Source organism: Saccostrea echinata, unplaced genomic scaffold, assembly GCF_033153115.1.
Source record: "Saccostrea echinata isolate AGI-Se365-2 ecotype Australia unplaced genomic scaffold, CSIRO_AGI_Sech_v1 ptg000012l, whole genome shotgun sequence".
Classification (NCBI taxonomy): Eukaryota; Metazoa; Mollusca; class Bivalvia; order Ostreida; family Ostreidae; genus Saccostrea; species Saccostrea echinata.
Genome location: NW_026889761.1, coordinates 11,738,862 through 11,758,674, shown reverse-complemented (window position 1 = coordinate 11,758,674; position 19,813 = coordinate 11,738,862). Strand labels below are relative to the sequence as shown.

The following is a 19,813-nucleotide window of genomic DNA, read 5'->3' as shown; positions in this document are numbered from 1 at the left end:
TATTCGTGGGGTTCGAACCCCTAGCAATAAAAATCCTGAGTATCATTTTCCTCTGAGACTAACACGCTAACCACTATGCTACAACGCTCTTGATAAATTCTGGCATTTAAATCATGTTTGTGATATGACCCTTGACTAATTTTGAAAAGATGCGAATGTTGTGTCATAAAAGTGTATTTTTAAGATATAGTGGGTCTTTGCTCCATTCTTTTGTTGACCAAAAAATATTTATTTTTTCGCAAACTTTGAGGATAAACTTTGAAAAATATGGAGCGAAGACCCACTCATATCGAAAAATTGTGTTATAGTATGAGAAAATGGTCCTTTTTGCCCTCTCTAGTGTGTGTATGCTATTTCATAAGCAAATAATTTCAATCTAAGTGAGATTTTTGCAAATTGTGGTGATTTTACATAAAGTTCATGTATACGTGAACTTAAGATGAAATATCAAAGAAAATTTTTACTTAATTGAGATTTAGTTTTTCACCTTCATGTTTGTTGCACTCGCCTTGTTCACCCATCTTCTTTTTTTCCTTAAAAAGAAGATAATTTCACAGTGAAAACTAAGTGCCAGGAAATGCTTAGAATGCAGGATTTTGCACCATTTACCCCAGAGCCTCTGGGGGGCCTAGGTGGCCCCCAGACCCCCGGCCTATATGGGGTTGTCTATAAATCCGCTTTTTTCATTTGACTTCAGAATCATGTCTGATTTAAGCACAGAAATTGATTGACCGTAGATAACCACTTATGAATCCTTTCTACTGAATTGGTGACGGAATTGCTATGATGCTTTATAGGCAGAGTTTTATGTTGTCATCTTGCATTTTAACTAAATCTTTCCTTTTTCTTTGAGAAATTTGCAATATTCAAAATCAATAGAACTTTTGCAAAGATTAGTAAAGTCATATTTGTATACCAAGTAATTTTCCTCATCAAAAAATATGTTACTGACTGTATATCCATTACAATGCTTAGAAGGTATGAAACAAGGCCTAACTTTTCAATTTACTATTCCAAGGACACTTTGGTATATAATATTCTCTATGATGAAATGTATGAACAGTCAAAAGAGCTGCTCAGTTTTGTAATCCATAAAAAATTGAATTGTAGAAACCTCCACTTTCGTGTCGTGTGTCGGCATGCTACACAGAGCTGGAAATAGAATATCGTGCCAACATTTCTCATATACTCACTCTTTAGTGTCAAGTTCAAAATCGTGTACATCAGCCAATGATGGAAAATTCTGTTCTATATATCTTGCTGTATGATTATATCATGTTCATGTTATTACATAAGCTAAAAGTTTATGTATGATACCGGTCTCCAGCAATTATATAGTCAAATCTTCTGGAGCTTGTAAAAAAGAATAAGATTTTTTTTAGGAGAAGAGTTTTTGGCTTTGGCAGAGATACCTAGATTTTATGTGCTTTTCTTATTTTTCTTGTATATAAAATGAGGTCATATGTCCTGTCTGATGCTGATTCTTAATTGTGTTTCTCTCCATAAAAGAGAGAGGGGAAGGTATATTAAAATTTTGTGGTAAAAATGAAAAAAAGCTATCAGACATTCATTATACTCCCACAAATGAAGATTGGGGTTGTATAAGAATCTGTTTGTCCAGCAGACTATGCCCATGCAATCATGTTTTGACAATAACTTTATAACGGAGAAATATTGGAAGGATGTACACAAAGATTGCTTATGACCTGGACCCGAAGCCATTCCAAGTTTAAGGTCACTTGTAGAAAAGAGTGTAAAATCTGTGTTGGTTCATAACTTTCTGATGGAGAAACTTTGGATTCATATAGTTTAAGGAAGTTGCTCCTACTGCTTAAGTTAGAATACCTGTTTCACTATAATAGTTTAGGAGGAATGTTTTATGAACACCTTGAATTCGTATAATGAAGAACTTAGCTAGACTGAACAGCTTGGCTTCTAGTTTTAAATGTTCATACTTTGTTGTAATTCATTCATATTAATGTTCAGATTGTAATCTATGAAAAATTTCATTTTCAAGAGTTTCACAGATAATCAGGTTCATTTAGATTTCACCTGCATACAGGGTTAATATCTCTCAGTTGATTCGATACGCAAGAGCATGCTCTAACGTATGACCAATTTCTAAAACGAGGTACGTTATTGACAAACAAGTTGATGAAACAGGAATATTATCAGTCTCATTTAAAGTCATCATTTCTTAAGTTCTATGATGGATACAATGACCTTGTCAGCAAATACAGTAGATTTTTCCATTATATCCCGATCATGACAAGGAGCACATGGCGGGTGTGAGCGGTTGGCAGGGGATGCTCACTCCTCCATGGCACCTGATCCCACCTCTGGTGTTTTAGAGGTCCGTGTTTGCTCTGCTCCTGATTTGTATTGTTTAATGGACTTTTCAGCTTGAATACTGTTCATTATTTCCATATATTTCATATAAAAAAAAAATGTGAGATTTTTCATAGAATTGATCAGTCTGTAACTTGCTATGCAGTCAAGTTCTCCAGAAAATGCCCAGTTAAAAATTCTAAGCAAGAAGAGAAATTTTTAATGGCCTGGATTAAGCTGGCAATCTCTTAGGTTGGTCTGCAATATGACAATGCACTGCAGATGTGCCTTGTTTTGATCAAGGTCATTTGTACTTTGGAACAGGATTTTTTGTTCATTAATTTACACATACATAATAATTGAAAACAGGGCATAATGTAGAGAAGTTTTAGGGTAGAATAAGTATTGCATATAGTATTTGTTCTATTGAGTTATAGAGAGGTTATATAAGTATGCTATGATTATAATTGGGAGAAATCCATCGGATTGGAACACACACACACTCAACACCCCCGCCCCCAAAATTGTTAAACCAATAGAAAAAAAAATCTATCAATATGATTAATATATTTAAAACCAAATGAAATTACTGAATGAAATATCCTTGTGGACCTTCATTGACATAATAGGAGGATGTTACATTGGCTGTATACGTTACACAAGTCTAGTTATGAGTTGATTCAGAATACATTAATTTTCTTGTAATAAATGTATCATGTCCAGAAAAAAAATTCATCACATATTTCAATTTATTAATTTTCATGTAAGTAAAGTTCTGCATGTATTTTAGTTCCAGACAAATGATAAACAATGTGCACTTTGTGAAAAAAAAAATTGCCAAGTTACATAATTTTGTGCTATATCATCAAACATGCAGACTCTGTACAGATGTTGATGAATGTGTCTTATCGCTGCCTTACAATGCTGACAACATGTCTTTGGTGAAAAGTGTAAGACAGGAAGAATAAATAAGGAGAGACAAAGATTAAAGAACAAAAAAATAGATAGGATGAACAGCCATGTTGTGTGAAGATAAGGCCCGCCAGAGTGATGTGTTATGTAATCGTTTAATGAGGCTTTTAAGATAGTCGCACAAGTTTATTAGGATGGAGTTTGGCAGACAGTTTGTCTCATTATAAATTTGTGTGACAAAAGACAAAGACATTTCTATTCATCATCAACATTTTTTGAGATGGAATCAAGAACTAGCTCTATTCAGAGAGTTATCTGCCCATAGACCACATAATGACCAAGTTAACCTCAATTTCAGCCGATTGACTTATTAATTCCTTCTGTGTCTTGTGTACTTTGCAGTTTTAATGAAGTTGAATTGTTTTTGTAGATGGCAAATATAATTCAATTGAACTTTAATGCCCTTTCTTTCTGTTGGGTCTTGATCTCTTTGTGTAAAAAGTGCAAATGCATGCAGATCCAAGTGCTTATTACATAACATGTTCCCCCAAAATAAAGCTAAGCTGACACTGCACTTTTAAAACATCTAATGTTACAACAGTTGTTTGAAGAAAATGTTACAAAAACTGTATATGCAAGACAAAGCAATTTTTCATTAAAAGCATTTATTACCATGGAAATTCGTATGAATTTAATTAAGTGCAGTTGACAGACAAATACAGAAGAAAGTAGAAATGTCTAATTTTATTTTTTTCAATTAAATTACATTAGATGGAACCATAAACTAGCCCTATTTGCTTTGATATATCCTTCTCTGTAGAAGATTTCCTAATTGGTTATTGGCAAGAAAACTACCACAAGCTTGATGTTTCACTTGTGAAAAACTTCAAATCAAATGATAGAAATGAAAAAAAAAAACTTGGCATACCAAGAAAGAGCTGCATCTGCAGAAACTTTAAAATGTGAGATTTTTTTATGCATTGAATGGAGTTGTTTTACTATTGCTATCAGACATTTCTATTTCTATGAGGGTGACTCACACTGTATTGATTGTATATTGGAGCTGACATCAGCTTCTATTTTCCTGTAGAGATTAGTGATACAACACCTATAAGGTCTCAGTTTTGTAGTGATTTCCTTAGACAGGGTGTCAAAGTGCTCTCCGTAGAAAGTTAATGAAGCCAAAAACTAAGTAAAAATGTTGCACATTTAATTAAATCTCTGAAATGATTTCCTATGGAAATCTGGCTTTATCAGAAACTCACTTTGTATTGACAAAGGCATTTCATATTATTTCTTCTTTCTTATGGTTTTTTTTTTTTGGGGGGGGGGGGGTTACCAGGTTACCAAGTAGATGTCGGAGAAAAAGGATTAGAAAATGCTAATTATCTGACTGTCTTTTGTGTATGAGTCATGGAAATTTTGGATTTGATAGTCTGTAGTGTACATCAATTCACACATGAGAAAATTAAATATGAGATATTGGCTATTGTCAGCTGCATGTTTTTGTACAAGCATGCTAATTGAAAGGGTATTGAGAAAAAAGCTTTAACATTTTTTTTATGGAAAGAGTCTATCTGGGTGTTCTGATACTCAGATGCATAAAGCATTTACAAAAAAAAAGAACTTCTATTTTTAGTAAATTATGAAAACACCCCTGAAGCAAGGTTGTTTAGGTAGTTTACCAATGTTTATCTTGTGAATTGTAATTGGCTGGCTGAATTTGTACATATAAAACATAACTACTGAATTTATTAATCTCATCACAATTTAACTTGAAAAGGAAGTTTCCAGATATTGAGCTCAAATTTAGCAAGGCTTGGAAAAACCTAACAATCTGATGGTATATTGTAATAAGTGAGTTTCATTCATGAGAAGGAATGAGAATATCTTAAGTGAGTTTCATTCATTCATGAGACAAACTAAATCATTAAATCATTTACCTTTATCTAGGAAAGGACATATTGATATGTAATCAAGTATGTTTTGAGCTAGTTTATAACATTATCAGTTTTTAAGAGTTGAAGTTCTCTAGATACACACTTATCATTCATTGATATAAAGGTGCTTGTATAAAGTGCACATTGTAATGATCTATAGATGGTCTCTCTGCACAAAGGGTCAGTCTGATGAGAAATGATAAGTTGGATATGAAAAAAGAATTTCAAAAATCAAATAAAAATTATGTATATATGTACCTTAAATTAAAATACTCAATGAACTAGTTATTTGCTTTAAAGAAAATCTGACAATTAATTCTGTAAGCAAAAGCAGTGAGAAATGTTAACTTCTTGACTGATTGAGGTATAAAGTGTGAAATTATCTTTTTGTGTGTGAAAATTACATTTTGTAGGGTCATCTACTGTGTGGACATTGTTCTTTCTCTACAAACAGTCTCATAATGCTGATGCTTGCAAAAACCACATTTCAGTTCTAGGGGGCGTTTGCAGCTCAAAGTTGACAATTTGGAAGCAATACTATTATAGCCCTGGAGTTCAATGTCCATTAGCTTTGACAGGGCATGGGGGAAAAGGTTCAACCCCACAAATAATGAACAAGGGTAATATGTCAAAGTTTGAATTGCATGGCTGTCTTCAGAGAGAAATGGACCTGTAATTTAATCCTAGCATCTTTACAATGGAGAATTGCAGTTTTGCAAAACTACCTATATAATTCAATTTATTTTGTTCCTTTGTTGAGGATATTTAGAGGTTAAAGGAGAATGTTAAGTCATGATATTCTAAAATATAGGTTTTATCTTAATTCATCTTGCTTGGAGGAATTTAAAAAAAAAAAGTTTTCTTGATTCTGCATTAATCTTTTAATACTTGGGGGTTCATAACTCTTTGTCTCCCAGTACTTCCCAACAGGAAAACAAGACATTTATAATTATAATTTTCAAGGTTAAAATGCTTAACATTGATTTGTTGGTTAAAAAAAAAAAGTTATTAGCCTGTCATAGATTAAGATTGGTCATGACAGTGAACAGTGCCTGAAACCTTTAGTCATTGTATAAACAATAGTATTTTGTGTCCAAATGGTTCTTTTCAGTTTTAAGATGGATCGCTCACCTACAGATAGGGTGTATGGCAGTTAATCCAGACATGGTCTGGTTCGGTGGCTGTCCGGTTAGTGACCAGGAAAACTACTGAAGCAAATTCTGTATTCAGCAAAAGTTGTGTGTTCTGGCCAACTAAAAAAAAGAGTTAAAATAAAATTTTTAAAAAATTAGATAATTTTATTCACTTGCAGTTTTCATCAACTTATAATAAAGGATTGAATGTGATTATAATGTTCAGTTAGGTATCCAAACCTGGGTAAATATGGAAATGAATTAATGAAATAGGAGAATTGAAAAAGATTAGATAGCTAGCCCTTTTGATTAAAAAAAAAATCTATTTTATATTCAAATACAAATGAAGTTTTTTGTTTTCTTTTTAAATTATAATGGTTCACTTGTATTGGAGACAGGTATTAAAAAATAAAAAAGGCTACTGAATCAGACTAGCTCCCGGTTCAGTGGCTTTTCGGTTAGTTACCAGACAGACAACTGCATTCTGTCACCAGCAAAACAGCAAACCTTGGCAAAAATAAATTATATCTTAGTGTCTGGCGGGGAATTTGAGACCAAATAGAATTAAAAAACATTTAGGTTCAACAGCTGAATCGTGTCTTGCATAAGAAAGTGATAGAAAGACTAATGAAATTTTGCCATGAAACACATGAAACATACACTCATTTGTTGACAGGGATTCCTTTGAACTTAAATTTGTAAAGAAAACATGTTGAAGCAGAATATTGGCATAAACTATTCAACTAAACCAAAGAAGATCTCAGTTAATGAAACCTGCAGACCAGACATATATTAGAAGTTTCTCTAATATCAAAGCATTCTTTAGTTTCCAGTTATGTTTGGTGGTTTGAATCCTACTCATTAACAGATTCCCTCTTTTCTGTTTTCTCTACAGGAAAACTAACATTTTCCTAAAGAGTTCCAAAAGAAAGGGAGGCAAACAGAAGTGTTAACTTCTGACAATTAGCACAGTGGGAAAAACAGGTTGTATAATTAAGGTTGAGTAACACTGTGAAGCTTATATACTCCTACTGGGGTAAAACTGATAATGTGTCTAGGAACCTAAAAGAAACTTGTTGCATAATCTGGAAAATCTCATTATAAACTACATCAAGGCTAACAAGAAACTAGCAGTGTTAAAACATGGTCCATTACCCCGGACTGTAGGTGTCCCCGGTAAACCATAAATTCATTTGATCAGCTTCTGCCAGGGCCACTTCATTATTTGGTGTTATGGCATTGAACATAATGAAAGGACAATAAATGTAGCAGTCCAGTTCATGGAGTAAATTAATGAAACGTAAAGGTTCAGGTGTTGAGTTTCTTAGACACACACATCATAATTCAGCTGAACTTTTAAGCCAATATGATTAATCAGCTAAAACATTCACGTCTGCTTTCAGTCAATTGTAGCAAATCCAACAGTGATTAATTCACACAATATTACACACTGTATTCTCACATCAAAGGCTGTTTATAATTATATATGTTGTTTTAATATACCGGATAGACCTAAAGTAATGAGGATAGGATATTGTAATCAGACTGATTTATCCTAGAATTGATCTCTGCATGAAGTTGTGTAGAAGATTGTTGCCTGAGGCTGTTCTTTTTTTCTTTTCTTTTTTTTTTAAATTCAGTATTTTGAGAGAAAATGTTATCAAAATGTTTATCTTCAGAACGTTGGCAAAAAACTTGTATTCTTCTCTTTCACTGAAAGTGGGAGATATTTAAAATTTGGGTCTGTCCGGTCTGCCTAAAAGTTGGATGTAAATTGCAAATTCAAAAAAGAAAAAAAATTATCAATTGACTTCAATGATACATCTATGATAGAAGGTAACTTGGGTCTGGTTTATTTTTGACTCAGCTGAACAGAATGGGTCACGAGCCATAAATTTTGTATAATCTTTTGAATCTCACCCCAACAAACCTCCAGCAAATGGAATGGATGTCCTTCAGACCTTTGATTTATTATTTGAGGTCAAAGATTTGGAGATAAATCATTTTTAACAATTGTATTTACTTTAGGTTGAAAATTATAATATAATGCTACAAAGATGTCTATAAATGTCAGCCATTAGTATTCCTAGCTCTTGATTGTTTCACTTGACTCACATTAGATGAAAAAGAAATTCATTATTCTTAAAATAAAGTTTACATGCGTTACAGTTACTTATTTTTACTTAATTATTATTGAATTTTCTGAACCTGTTTTATTTTAGGGTGTACCAGCACATAGAAATGTTGGGACTCTTTCTGTTTAATGATGCTCTGGTGGTGACCAGGAGAACGGACAAGAACTTCCCATTCACAAGAGCCAGGGAACACACTTATATGTTTGAAAGCAGTCTAGCTTTGTCCAGGCTGAGGGTCCGAGACATCCCTGAGTCCAAATGTAAGTGGACGATTATTGTGGATGTAAAAAAAAAAAAGAATGTATTTTAGTAAATAGGGCAACAGAACATGCAGTAATGCATTATACTTGTCTTATTTGTGTATTTATGATAAATTTTGTTGGGAGTGACTAGAATTAATTATTGCTGAGGAAATATGGTGTAAATGTAAGAGATGCAAATGTAAGAGACTAATTATGTTTTGAATCAAGGACCAGGTGCAAAAGATAGATGGTATCTCTCTGAAAATGTCTGATATTAAATGCAAAGAAGCAGATTCTTGACATAGCAGCCAGCCTATTTAAAAGATTTTTTTATCTGTAGTCTGATGTTGGAATGTGTGGTATAATTTGTGCTTGAAAATGTGAAGTGGATACGAGGTTTGCGGTAAACACTTGAGCTTTCTATTAAGTGAATGATAGGTCTTTGGAGGATTTTATGATATTGCTGAGTTCAGGACACCCCCACATCATACAGATGTATGTACAAACAATTTGCTACACTTGTTCATCAAGCACCAACTACAGAGGGTTTGACATTTTGTTGTGTGTCTATTTTACCTATCTTGTCAGCAGTAAAACACAGAAACATTGCCGGTGTGTAACAAGTTGTATTGGTCTTTATTCCTAATTCTGTCTATTGTTACTGATTATACATATTATTGAGTTAACTTTATATCTATAGGTAATTCTACCCATTGGATCCTAGGCCATTAAAGGTTTCAGATAATTAATGTCTTTGTTCAGGCAATTTCTGTGTAAGTAGGTCATAAAGCACAGAAGTTCAAGGTAACTAAATTTTACAGGGTTAAGTGGTTTAGGTTAGTATGAAACAGTTTTATTTATTTAAGTATCTCTATATATATTTTCAAGTATTTTTAGCAACTGTCGCTATAAATACATCAAAATATAGAAGTGACTTTGTGAAGAACTTAGTTTTCATATAGTAGAAATGTATGTATAAGTATTATGAAAAGGAAGTACTTGGGTTTGATGAGACCTATAACTACATTTTACTATGCACGTCTCTTAATGCAGTGTAAATGTTGTCTTTGTGTTTTTCTTTCTTCATAGATTTGTAGTCTACAAGATTAAAGGACAATATACATTGCATAATTGTGAAGGTTAAGCTGATCTTACTAATTAGTATGCTTGGTCATTGGTCAACCAATCTTACATATTTGTTCATGAATGACCTTGCATAGAGATACCCTCAATCATTAGTTGACCATACAAAGTTACCCCCTTTGATAGGACAGTTGATTTTGTGGATATTCAGTATGAACAAGGATATATTAACTGTGTAATCAGGGCTGTAGCCACTTTACCTGGTTTTTAGGTTTGCCCATGACTTGTTTATTTTGGCCACCTGCTGGGACATCTGTGTTACGTAATTCTCCCTTGTCAAAATGTCACCTTGGCTTTGTTTTAACAAATTACATATTAATTACAGATAAGCATTAAATGCGCAGATATACTTTCAGAAATGTATCAGGAATAACTTTCCTTCTCATAACCCCAGCAGCTAGAATATGATACATTTAGTGGGAAAAGGGGGGGGGGGGGGGGGGGTTAAAAGAAAGACCATAAATTAAAGCATTTCATAGTTCTTATATCTTTCTACATGAATGTGTAAAATACCTATAGTTGGTGATTTGTGGTAAATCTATGTCAAGTGAGTTGTTTGCTTTGTCCATCCATTTAACATAGCTTGTACACATATTCCTTCAAATTGACTTGAAAGTCAAGTTCTAGATTAGCTACATTCTGGCTAAAACACTGTAAGTTGTAGGGATTTTAATTAAAAATGACTAGTTTTAGTGATAATTGATGAAGGAAAAAAAAGCTGTACTGTTCATTGTTTTATTTATAGATTGTTTGTCAGAACATCTGTTTTGTAGAGTATTGATATAAGAACTTTCTCAGCAGTGTATATGGTTTTAATTGTGTATGGTTTCAATCATCCATTTGTTTACAGCCTGTTTCATAATGCTAGTGTCCTATAGTAATCAATATCTTCATTTTCTAGTCTATAAACACTTACGAAATTTGTGATCACTAGTAATTATAACCCCCCCCCTCCCCACAGATAGAATGTTCTATCGTTAAAATGATATTGTCCTATGGACCTGGTTTAACAATGGAATTTGTTCCGTGTATTGCCTATGTAGCAAAATAAACATGGGCGATAACTTGAACTCAGTGCATTTACTACGAACAAGAGAGTTCCGAATGTCAGCATGGCGTGTAAATTTGAAGCGAGAAAAAACGTTGAGAAAATAAGATGGATTTTTGTCTTTTTATGGAGTATTTTTTAGGATAAAAGGCATATACCATCTCAAAAAGGTTTGCTTTGATTAATTTGATAGTTATTTTCAACGCAATCCCTTTTGTATTCTTCAAAAACATTTCAGAGCGGATTCGATTTGCTACATTGCAACTATATGGGACATATTCTAACTGTGATGAGGGCTAGATTATTCTAACTACCCCTCCCCCCCCCCCCCCCTTGCAAACGAAGTTTGGAAGTATATAGGAATCACCTCATCAGTCTGTCTAGCTGTCCGTCAGTCTGTGCAATATTGTCCAGGCTATAACTTTGTAATAGAGAGAATCACTGGAAGCTTATACTTGGTACAAAGATTGAACATTTATGACTCAAGGTCATTCTGGCAAGTTCAAGGTCAGTGGCAGAAAAAAGTATAAAATTCTTGTCTTATAACTTTTAATGGAGAATCATTGGATGCTCATACTGGGTACAAAGATTATGACCTGAGGGTGTGCCATGGCCTTGAACCAAGGTCATTCTGGTAAGCCCAAGGTCACTGACAGAAAAAGTATAAAATTCTTGTCCAAGCTATAACTTTTTAATGGAGAAACATTGGAAGCTCATACTTGGTACAGAGATTGTTTATGACCTGAGGATGTGTCACAAATTTGACCCAAGGTCATTCCAATAAATCCAAGGTCACTGGCAGAAAAAGTTCTTGTCTGGTCTACAAGTACTTTATGGAAAAAACATTGAAAGATCATATTTCATATAAAAATAGCTTATAACCTGAAAGTGTGTCATGACCTTGAATCAAGGCTCATACTTATCACAAAAGCTACATTTAATCTGAGGTATGTGTTGGCCAAGACCCAAGGTCATTCCAGGAAGTTCAAGGTCACTAGCATAAAGGTGTTTTATTCTTGTCCTGTCTTTAACTCTCAAATAGAGGCTAATTGGAAGTTAATACTTGACACAATGATTGATCTTTATCTCACCCAAGGTAATTTTGGCAAGTTCAAGGTCATTGGCAGAAAAAGTGTTCAAATCATGTCCAAGCTGAGATCAGTTCTTTCTCTCACAGAATGCAGTCCTATAACTTTCTCATGGATAAACGTTGTTCAGTTCATAGCTCTTATTTCTGGAAGGTTTGTCATGACCTTGACCCAAGGTCATATTTTCAAAGTCATTAGTAGAAAAAAGTTAGATTTTTGTTGGAAGTTGAAACTTCAAAAATTATACTTGAGCTAAAAGTATGTCATTACCTTGACTAAAGGTCATTGTGGCAAGTTCAAAGGCACTGGCAGAAAAAGTTTAAAATTTATTTCAGGTCTATGATTTTCTAATGGAGAAACATTGGATGTCCATATACTTATGACTAGAGTATTTATCTTTTTTTTTTAACCAAGGTCATTTTGGCAAGTTCAATGTCACATTTACAAACATGCTAATGGGCATTTTAAAGAAATTACAGCAAGGGGGAGGGGGTATTATTTTTTGAGCTTGCTCACAATACCTTTAGTTTATAGTCTATTGTCACCAGTAGATGGTGAAAGGAAGACAGTTTTGATGGGGAGGGGGGGGGTCAGTAAAACAAAGGTCAAGATCAAAATAACTGGGTTTTTTTAATACAACTTATGCCTCTTCCATTTAAATCTTCATATTTACTACACAGGGAAGACTGAATAAAGCAATATCATAACAGTCAAAATGAATTTTGAAGAAATTTTTGTTAAGTATTAAAGTCAGAAGATGAAGTTTTTTAAAATGCATTTCAACATTCCTGCATGATTCAATAACTAATTCCTTGAAACCTAAGTTATTGTTATTCCTTGCATAGGTCAAGGAAAATAAAAGAATGACTAAGCTTTTGGAGCTGTTAAACCACAGGTTCAGGTCAAAAGATAAAGATTATTGGTCATTTGTCTGTACTTGTGTATGATGAGATATCATATTATTTCTCTTAAATTTAATTAGCAATTACATGTATATTGAAAAATGTTGTCTTAATGATGTAGACAACTTCCCTATTCTTAACCCTTGATATTCAAGGGATAATTAAAGAAGAAGCTGAATACAGGAAAAAGCTTGAGCTTGATGGACCAATTTCTTTTGAGAACAATTTAATTTTCTTCATCTATGGACCAAGTAGGCTTGAAATTTGTTGTCAGATTGCCTCTCCAAAAATACCTCATTTCTGGTATTTTGCCAGTTTGTAAACCAGTAGTAATTTATTTTTTATCTTAGAGACCTCCATAAAAAAAAAAATCATTATTGTTTACTGCTTTAAGAGAAACAGCACTGAGAATTTTTATCAGGTTAGCATTTGATTTATATAAAAATGTCCTTCACCAAGATTTGCGTATCAGCTGTTGAAGGCAGTGTCCGAATTCTGATTGCTGAGGGGTCTGTTATCTGGTCAGGGGTTTGCTGTGAACATTGTAAACATGGCCAAACACGGCAATAAAGCGATAGCTCTGACCTTTAGGGTTCTGTACAAATAAAGATCAGCTTTGATGAAGGTCAATGTTTGTTGGTTTAAACTTTAGGGTTATCCAATGACCAGCAACATATGCTGGACAAAGACCATAGCCTGTTGGTATTAGCTGCATCAGTTTTAACAAGTCAACTTGATTTTTAAGTTCAAGTGTGAGTCATACTCTTCTGCTAAACACCTTTTAAAAGACAAATCAATTTCTTTATCTTGGTCCATTTTACATCACCCTCACTGACAGCAGCTTTGTGGTCTGTAACAGATTTGTTCTCGGCCATGTTATATGAAGTACTATATTGCACAAAAAGTAAGAAAATGCATGCAGATTAAGCAATGTCTTGCAAGATTCCCAATTTTAAATTGTTAAACAGACCATTAAATAGATTTTGGTTACAAGTTAGGTTTCACACAATTTTTAATTGGAAAGGTAGGAAGCATTCAATTTTGTTTCAAGAGGCAGAGATTGGAAAAGATCCTTTTTTCAATCACTCGGCGATATAGGTCTGAGGCTTCAATCGTTTAAACCATGCAGTAAAAAATTTTAAAAAATACATTAAAATTATTGCATAATTCTATACAGGAGGTTCAACCTTGAACACTACCAGACAATAGGGTCCCATTAAACTATTCCAAGGTAACACATTGTGAGGGTTTGTACTCAGTTTAAGTGCTCAGAACATTGTACTTTCTTAATTCTTGCCATGAAAACAATTTATAAAAAGTTTAAAGATATCAGTTTCAGTTCAAAATGTTATCTTTAGATTTGTACTCGATGGCATTGTGGAAAGGAAAAAACATTTTAGGAATAAGAGAGCCCAGAATTGGCAACCTTTCCTAGCAACTTCAGAGTGACCCTAATGTAACCCTCCACTGATGGCTAATATAGGTATCCTATGAGCTATATAATGAAAAATCTCATCACCCCAAAACTTGAACAGCCATCATTAATCATTAAGTTGTTATATGGCGTATAATACTGGTTCAAAAATGGCAGGTCGAGCCCTATTTGGCTAAATTTTTCAGTGTTGACACTTTACATTTGCTATGACAGATAATGAGGAAAGATTTAATTTCTTATTAAATATAACAGACCCCTCCTGTAATATTTAATGTTAATTTTTTATCCTTTTACCATAGTATTTGTTTGTCCACCTACATTGTAATTTTATAGGCACATTCAGTAATAGCATTTTCAAGTTTGAAAAAAAAAAATCGGACTCTTTTTTAGTAAAAACAGATCTGCACACATTTGTATCTGTTACCAGAAGGGTTTTGAGAGTCTTTGTGAGTCACACAATCAAGAATAAGCCCACTAGTCTGAATATGAATCAGCTGATTTTAAAATAAATCATCTGAATGCAAGCAATACATTTATGTGAGACCTGAGACCATAAAGTGAAATGCAAAAATTTTCTTTTTACTTCATTCTGTACAGATTTACAGAAATAACTCTGATGAAATATGTGGTGTACTTCGAGTTTCCTGCTTTTCTGCATGCACTATCTGTAGATAGGTGTCAAGTTGGGGCTGACTTGGCAGTTTTCTGATGTCGTTACCTGTAATTTCAAACAGGTAACCTCAGTGTAAAGCATCGGCCAAGGCTACATCTAAGATTTATGTATGGCTTTGTTTGATCAAACTCAAATTGATTTTTCCCGGTAAAACTGTAACCGGTTATTGCATTTTGTCAAGGTGGGGATTGAAAGGGTGGATAAGATGAATCCTGCTGCTAAATGTTGTACTCTGACCTATTGCATTGGGAACCAAGAAGGTGAAGGGTTAAAACTTCTCAAACACTTCTGGATCTAGAGAGGGTCCTTTCTTATTAGGAAGGTGTTCTTTGAATTACCAGGTGTTGTAGGTATAGGCCTCAGTGTGAAGCATTGCCTGACAACCACTGTATTTATACATCTGTCGTGACTGCATTGGAATTGATGTAATTCATACATGATTTATTAAAAATTAATTTACATGCTTCTCAAAAAAATTAATTATCTTACAATAAAAAAAACAGGTTTTGTAATTAAAGATGTACACTTCAAATTAACCAGCCTTCATGTGATATCATTGTAATGTCCTCAGAGTTACCTTACAGATTTTAGAGTGCCATTATTATTTTCTGTATGGGTGTGCATAGTGATGATTCATGACCAGGAGCAATAAGATAATTGTGCTTTCTTTATTGATTCAGTTTGAAACATTTTGTATTCTAAAACACAATAAGGCATATGTAGATAACATCTAGCTTATTATTGTGTAATACTACATCAAAAGTGTCTTAGCAGGCAATTTCGAACAAGTCACTTTCAGCCCCCCCCCCCCCCTTTTCAATTTTTCTTGTTTTGTTACTTGAACTTAAAGAAGTGGCTACATGGCTGCTTGCATTATTTAGCAACTTGTGAGTAGTTGGTGGCCATTTTATCTATTGCCCTGAATAAAATCTTGTATGATTGCAGTGGAATAAATGTTGGCAATTAAGTCACAGATCAACAACATTTTGAAAGGGACAGCAGAATATCCGAAGGATTTTGAGAATATTGTGGACCCAGTAAGAAGTAGCATATACCAGGAAATTATTTTTTACAGCCAATTTGTGACCAAAATTAAGCCCCAGTACTAGTGAGAAATACATGTATCAGTTATTTCAAATATGAATGAAGAGTGTGAAATCAGTCTGGTTTGTAAGAATAGAGTGGTTTAAAAAAAATTCTGTCTTACGACAAAGACTGTAAGGCAATGATTAGGGCTACACATAGTTTAAGTGAATGATGTGAAACAGATGCATATGGATTCCAAAATGACGATTCACTATGCAAAAAAAAAAAAAGAAATGTTATTTTACACAATCGTCATTCTTCAAATGATAATTGAGGATTTTCTAGGTGTGTTAATTTGAGGTAGAAGTTTTGTTGCCAGGTCCAAGCAAACAAGATTTTTCTCTTGCAACACTACAAATGTATGTTGACCTGCATTTATCAGCAATTGTTTTGATATGCAATTTCTACTTATTTGTTGTATGTTCAATGAGAACTTTTGGTGATTTTGATTTTATGAGGAGTATTTATTCATTTAAAATTCTGTATTTCGTGGTGGACATGAATCCATGGGTCTCTATACCGGTACCTTGAAAAAAAACTATGAAAATTAACCCCCCATGAAAATTAGTGGTTTCACGGTATTATATTTACAGAACTTGTCACAAGAAGCAATTGTGTTGAGAATATTTGTATGAATATTGTGTTGAAGGTTTCAGCATGTTCAAAGAAAATTAAATTAATTTTTAATTAAATTCTAATTATTTTTTTTTTTTTACAGATATACGATATGGATTTAAACTAGAAACCCCAAAGAGAGCTCTTCACTGTGCTGTGGAAACAGAGGAAGAAAAGTTCAACTGGATTAGCCTTCTGGAGCAGGCCATTAGATCCGCCATCGATATTCAATGATCTGGATCAGATCATTTGATCTGCAGTTGACATTCATTGTGGTGTTTACAGGGCCAGCATTCAATCACTGCCCATTAATTAAAAAAATATATTATAATCTATGCACCTTAGCTTTGAAATCAAAATGGTCATCTTTAAGTAAATTTCATTAAATGTTGATTTGGAGTAATTATGCTTAATTTTTGTTGTCTTTATTTACATGTATATATATATATTGTTGCATTTTTTGATTTTTGAATTGGAAATATATTTATTTCTTAAATTATTAATCAATTTCATACATTTTAATATTTTTTTAAAGTAGTTATTCTCTTATTTATATTTATTTTTAGCATGTTGTCTGTGATATTTACCAATATTTGCTTTTAAAATAGTGCTAGCTTAGTTTTTTTGAGAGTATTTTGCCCATTGCACCCTTAATTCTTTCACCAGGGGACTATTTTAGAGGCTTCATTATGTTCACTGTATCTATGTACACAACCTTGCTGCTATTTTCAAGATACCTTATTTTCACAAAACCAATGTTTAACATGTGCCTAGATGGCATTTTTTGCACCCTAGTATTTCTATTGTTTACTGTTTTCTGCTGCAGTGACTATAGCTACATATAAAAACCTCCGTCCATTGTTGTCAGCCATGTTTGGTCAGGGTTTACAATGTACTGTTGAATTTTTGTTTGTGTATTTTATATAACTGTCTTCTTTGTGATATTTTATTATGATGGACTGTTCTTCATTATATCAAGGTCTTTTTTTCCTATTGTTAATTTGATGGACCTTGTTGATATATGTTTACTGCTATCATGGTAGTTTAAAATATTGTTTTCATTATGATGAATGATGATTGTTTATTAACTCTTTCATCATAACTGTGATACTTCTATTTTGTTGGGTAAATTAATATAGTTTGGTAGAGTTTGAGTAGTCAGAGAATTAACTGGATCCAGGATATTGCATTAGAGAAGTGTTAATAGATGCCAGGGGCATTGGTACTGTCAAAGGTCAAGGACAGGTCCAGTCGAGGGCCCGGGGACAAAGCTCCTGAGAGTGCATGGGCAATTTAGAAATCCTCATTTTAGTACATAAATATAAATATATAAGTTTATAGTTCATACAGGTAAAATTATATAATTTTACCTGTTTGAAATCAATGTATGAATTTCAAAGTATAAACTATATCTTTTTTTATAAAGTTTTAGAGAGGGTGTGCGCCATGCCTGAATCCACACTTGATTAAATGATGATTAATAAACAATTGCTGTTACATCACCAAACTATCTTAATATTAATTTGCCCTGAAAAAGAGCACTACCACAGCTATCCAGTTATCATGAAACAGTCTTTTTTTTTTTTAACAGGAATTTTGCATTGGGTTTTGGGAAATTACAGATAATTTTTATTGACATATATTTTATATTTGGACAGACTATCTACCAAGAAGGTGTACTTATTCATTAATGTAATGAATTTTTACAAACTACCAAGAAAATGTAATTATTTCATATGTTTATCTGTAATGTGCACAAGTTTATTTTAATATGCATAATTAATGTCAAGTGTGTTTTGATAACTGAGCTGACTTGAAAGATGTGATATAACAGTGACCTGCATAATTTGTTTTACTGCACTGCACTTCGTCTTTTTGTTGTTTTTAATATATATATGGACCTTAGTGTGAATTACTGGTATTGACTTGAAAATCTAAGACAGTTTTGGAATGAACGAAATTAAAACTGCTAGAGGACTTTTGGGGAGTTCTGTAATGACATTTATATATCCAAAACCAATACTGGTATCAGTTTGTCTTAATTTTACACTCTTATTAAAAAGTAGCTGTGCATTCATGTTTTATATAATTAATTATTATATTATATTTATAATTATATTATATCAACTGACTGCTTGTGATCAGCTATTTTATGTGTAGATTTGTGCAGACTTTCATAATACATTAATTATTTATGTTTTATTATTATTATTTTCCAAAGAGTAGGGATCAAAAGAAAACATTAAATAGTATAATAAAATTTTCATTTTTTCACCCTTTGTTTGTGTTTTTTTTTTTTTATTTATTTGATTGAAAGGCAGTATTATAAAGTATCAAGAACTGTCATGCAAAAAAATGACATGCCAAGACATCAAACATTGCAATGGATGCGTATCAGTTTACCAGCAGGCCTATTCAAAATATATAAAGAAGACTTCAGGATGAAATGTTCTTTAAATTTGTATTCAATATGCATTGATAAAACAAAGGCTGAACTTAATTTAGCCATACCATCATGATCTGTCACTAGGTATTTTAGGACAGATAGTTAAATGATTGTTGTATTCTTTATCTTTGCATGGTTTGCTTACAAATCAAAGCAGCGCAGTTGTGGATCCAGAATTCTTGAAAAAAAAGGGGGCAGGTTAAGGGTCTGGGAAACGTTTTTTTTTTTTTTTAAATCTTAATATATGTAAAATTTTGGTCACAAAAGGGGGACCAGACACTTATCTCACTGTGGATTCAAAAGAATCCCGCAATCCCCCAACCCGATGTTAAATTATGATAATATATTCAATTGTTCAAAGTATAAATGCATTCCAAAAATAAATATAAGTAGAATGTCAAATATTAATTAAAATAAATATATATAGGTGACTAAACCATCTTTGATATTTTAATGAAATTGAAGTAGATCACTTAGGTATGCATATAAATTGAAAAAGGCATCCCTTTTGAACTATCTATTTATAACGAAAATTTTCCGCTATCTTGTTCAATGTACACGTATTGGAAAACTTAGCCTACTAAAAATAAATTACTTTCTTTTCCCGTTTTTCATTGGTCATAAAGGAGGGTAACTCCGCCCCCTAATGGCAAGGTCAGCGCTAGTTGTGGAGAAGTCTTCTCGCTG

At 33.0% G+C, this 19,813-nt stretch overlaps 1 protein-coding gene across 3 annotated transcripts in view; it reads left to right on the top strand.

The window, feature by feature from the left end:
• Window positions 1-17,119, top strand: part of LOC133185353 (epithelial cell-transforming sequence 2 oncogene-like) — a 50,877-nt gene extending 33,758 nt beyond the window's left edge. For all 3 annotated transcript variants that reach the window (XM_061320509.1, XM_061320508.1, XM_061320507.1), the window contains 2 exons: window positions 8,536-8,708; window positions 16,784-17,119. In XM_061320509.1, coding sequence (XP_061176493.1) covers window positions 8,536-8,708; window positions 16,784-16,914 — 304 coding nt within the window. In that variant the 3' untranslated portion in view covers window positions 16,915-17,119. The remainder of the gene's footprint in view (window positions 1-8,535; window positions 8,709-16,783) is intronic.
• The last annotated feature ends 2,694 nt before the right edge of the window (window positions 17,120-19,813 follow it).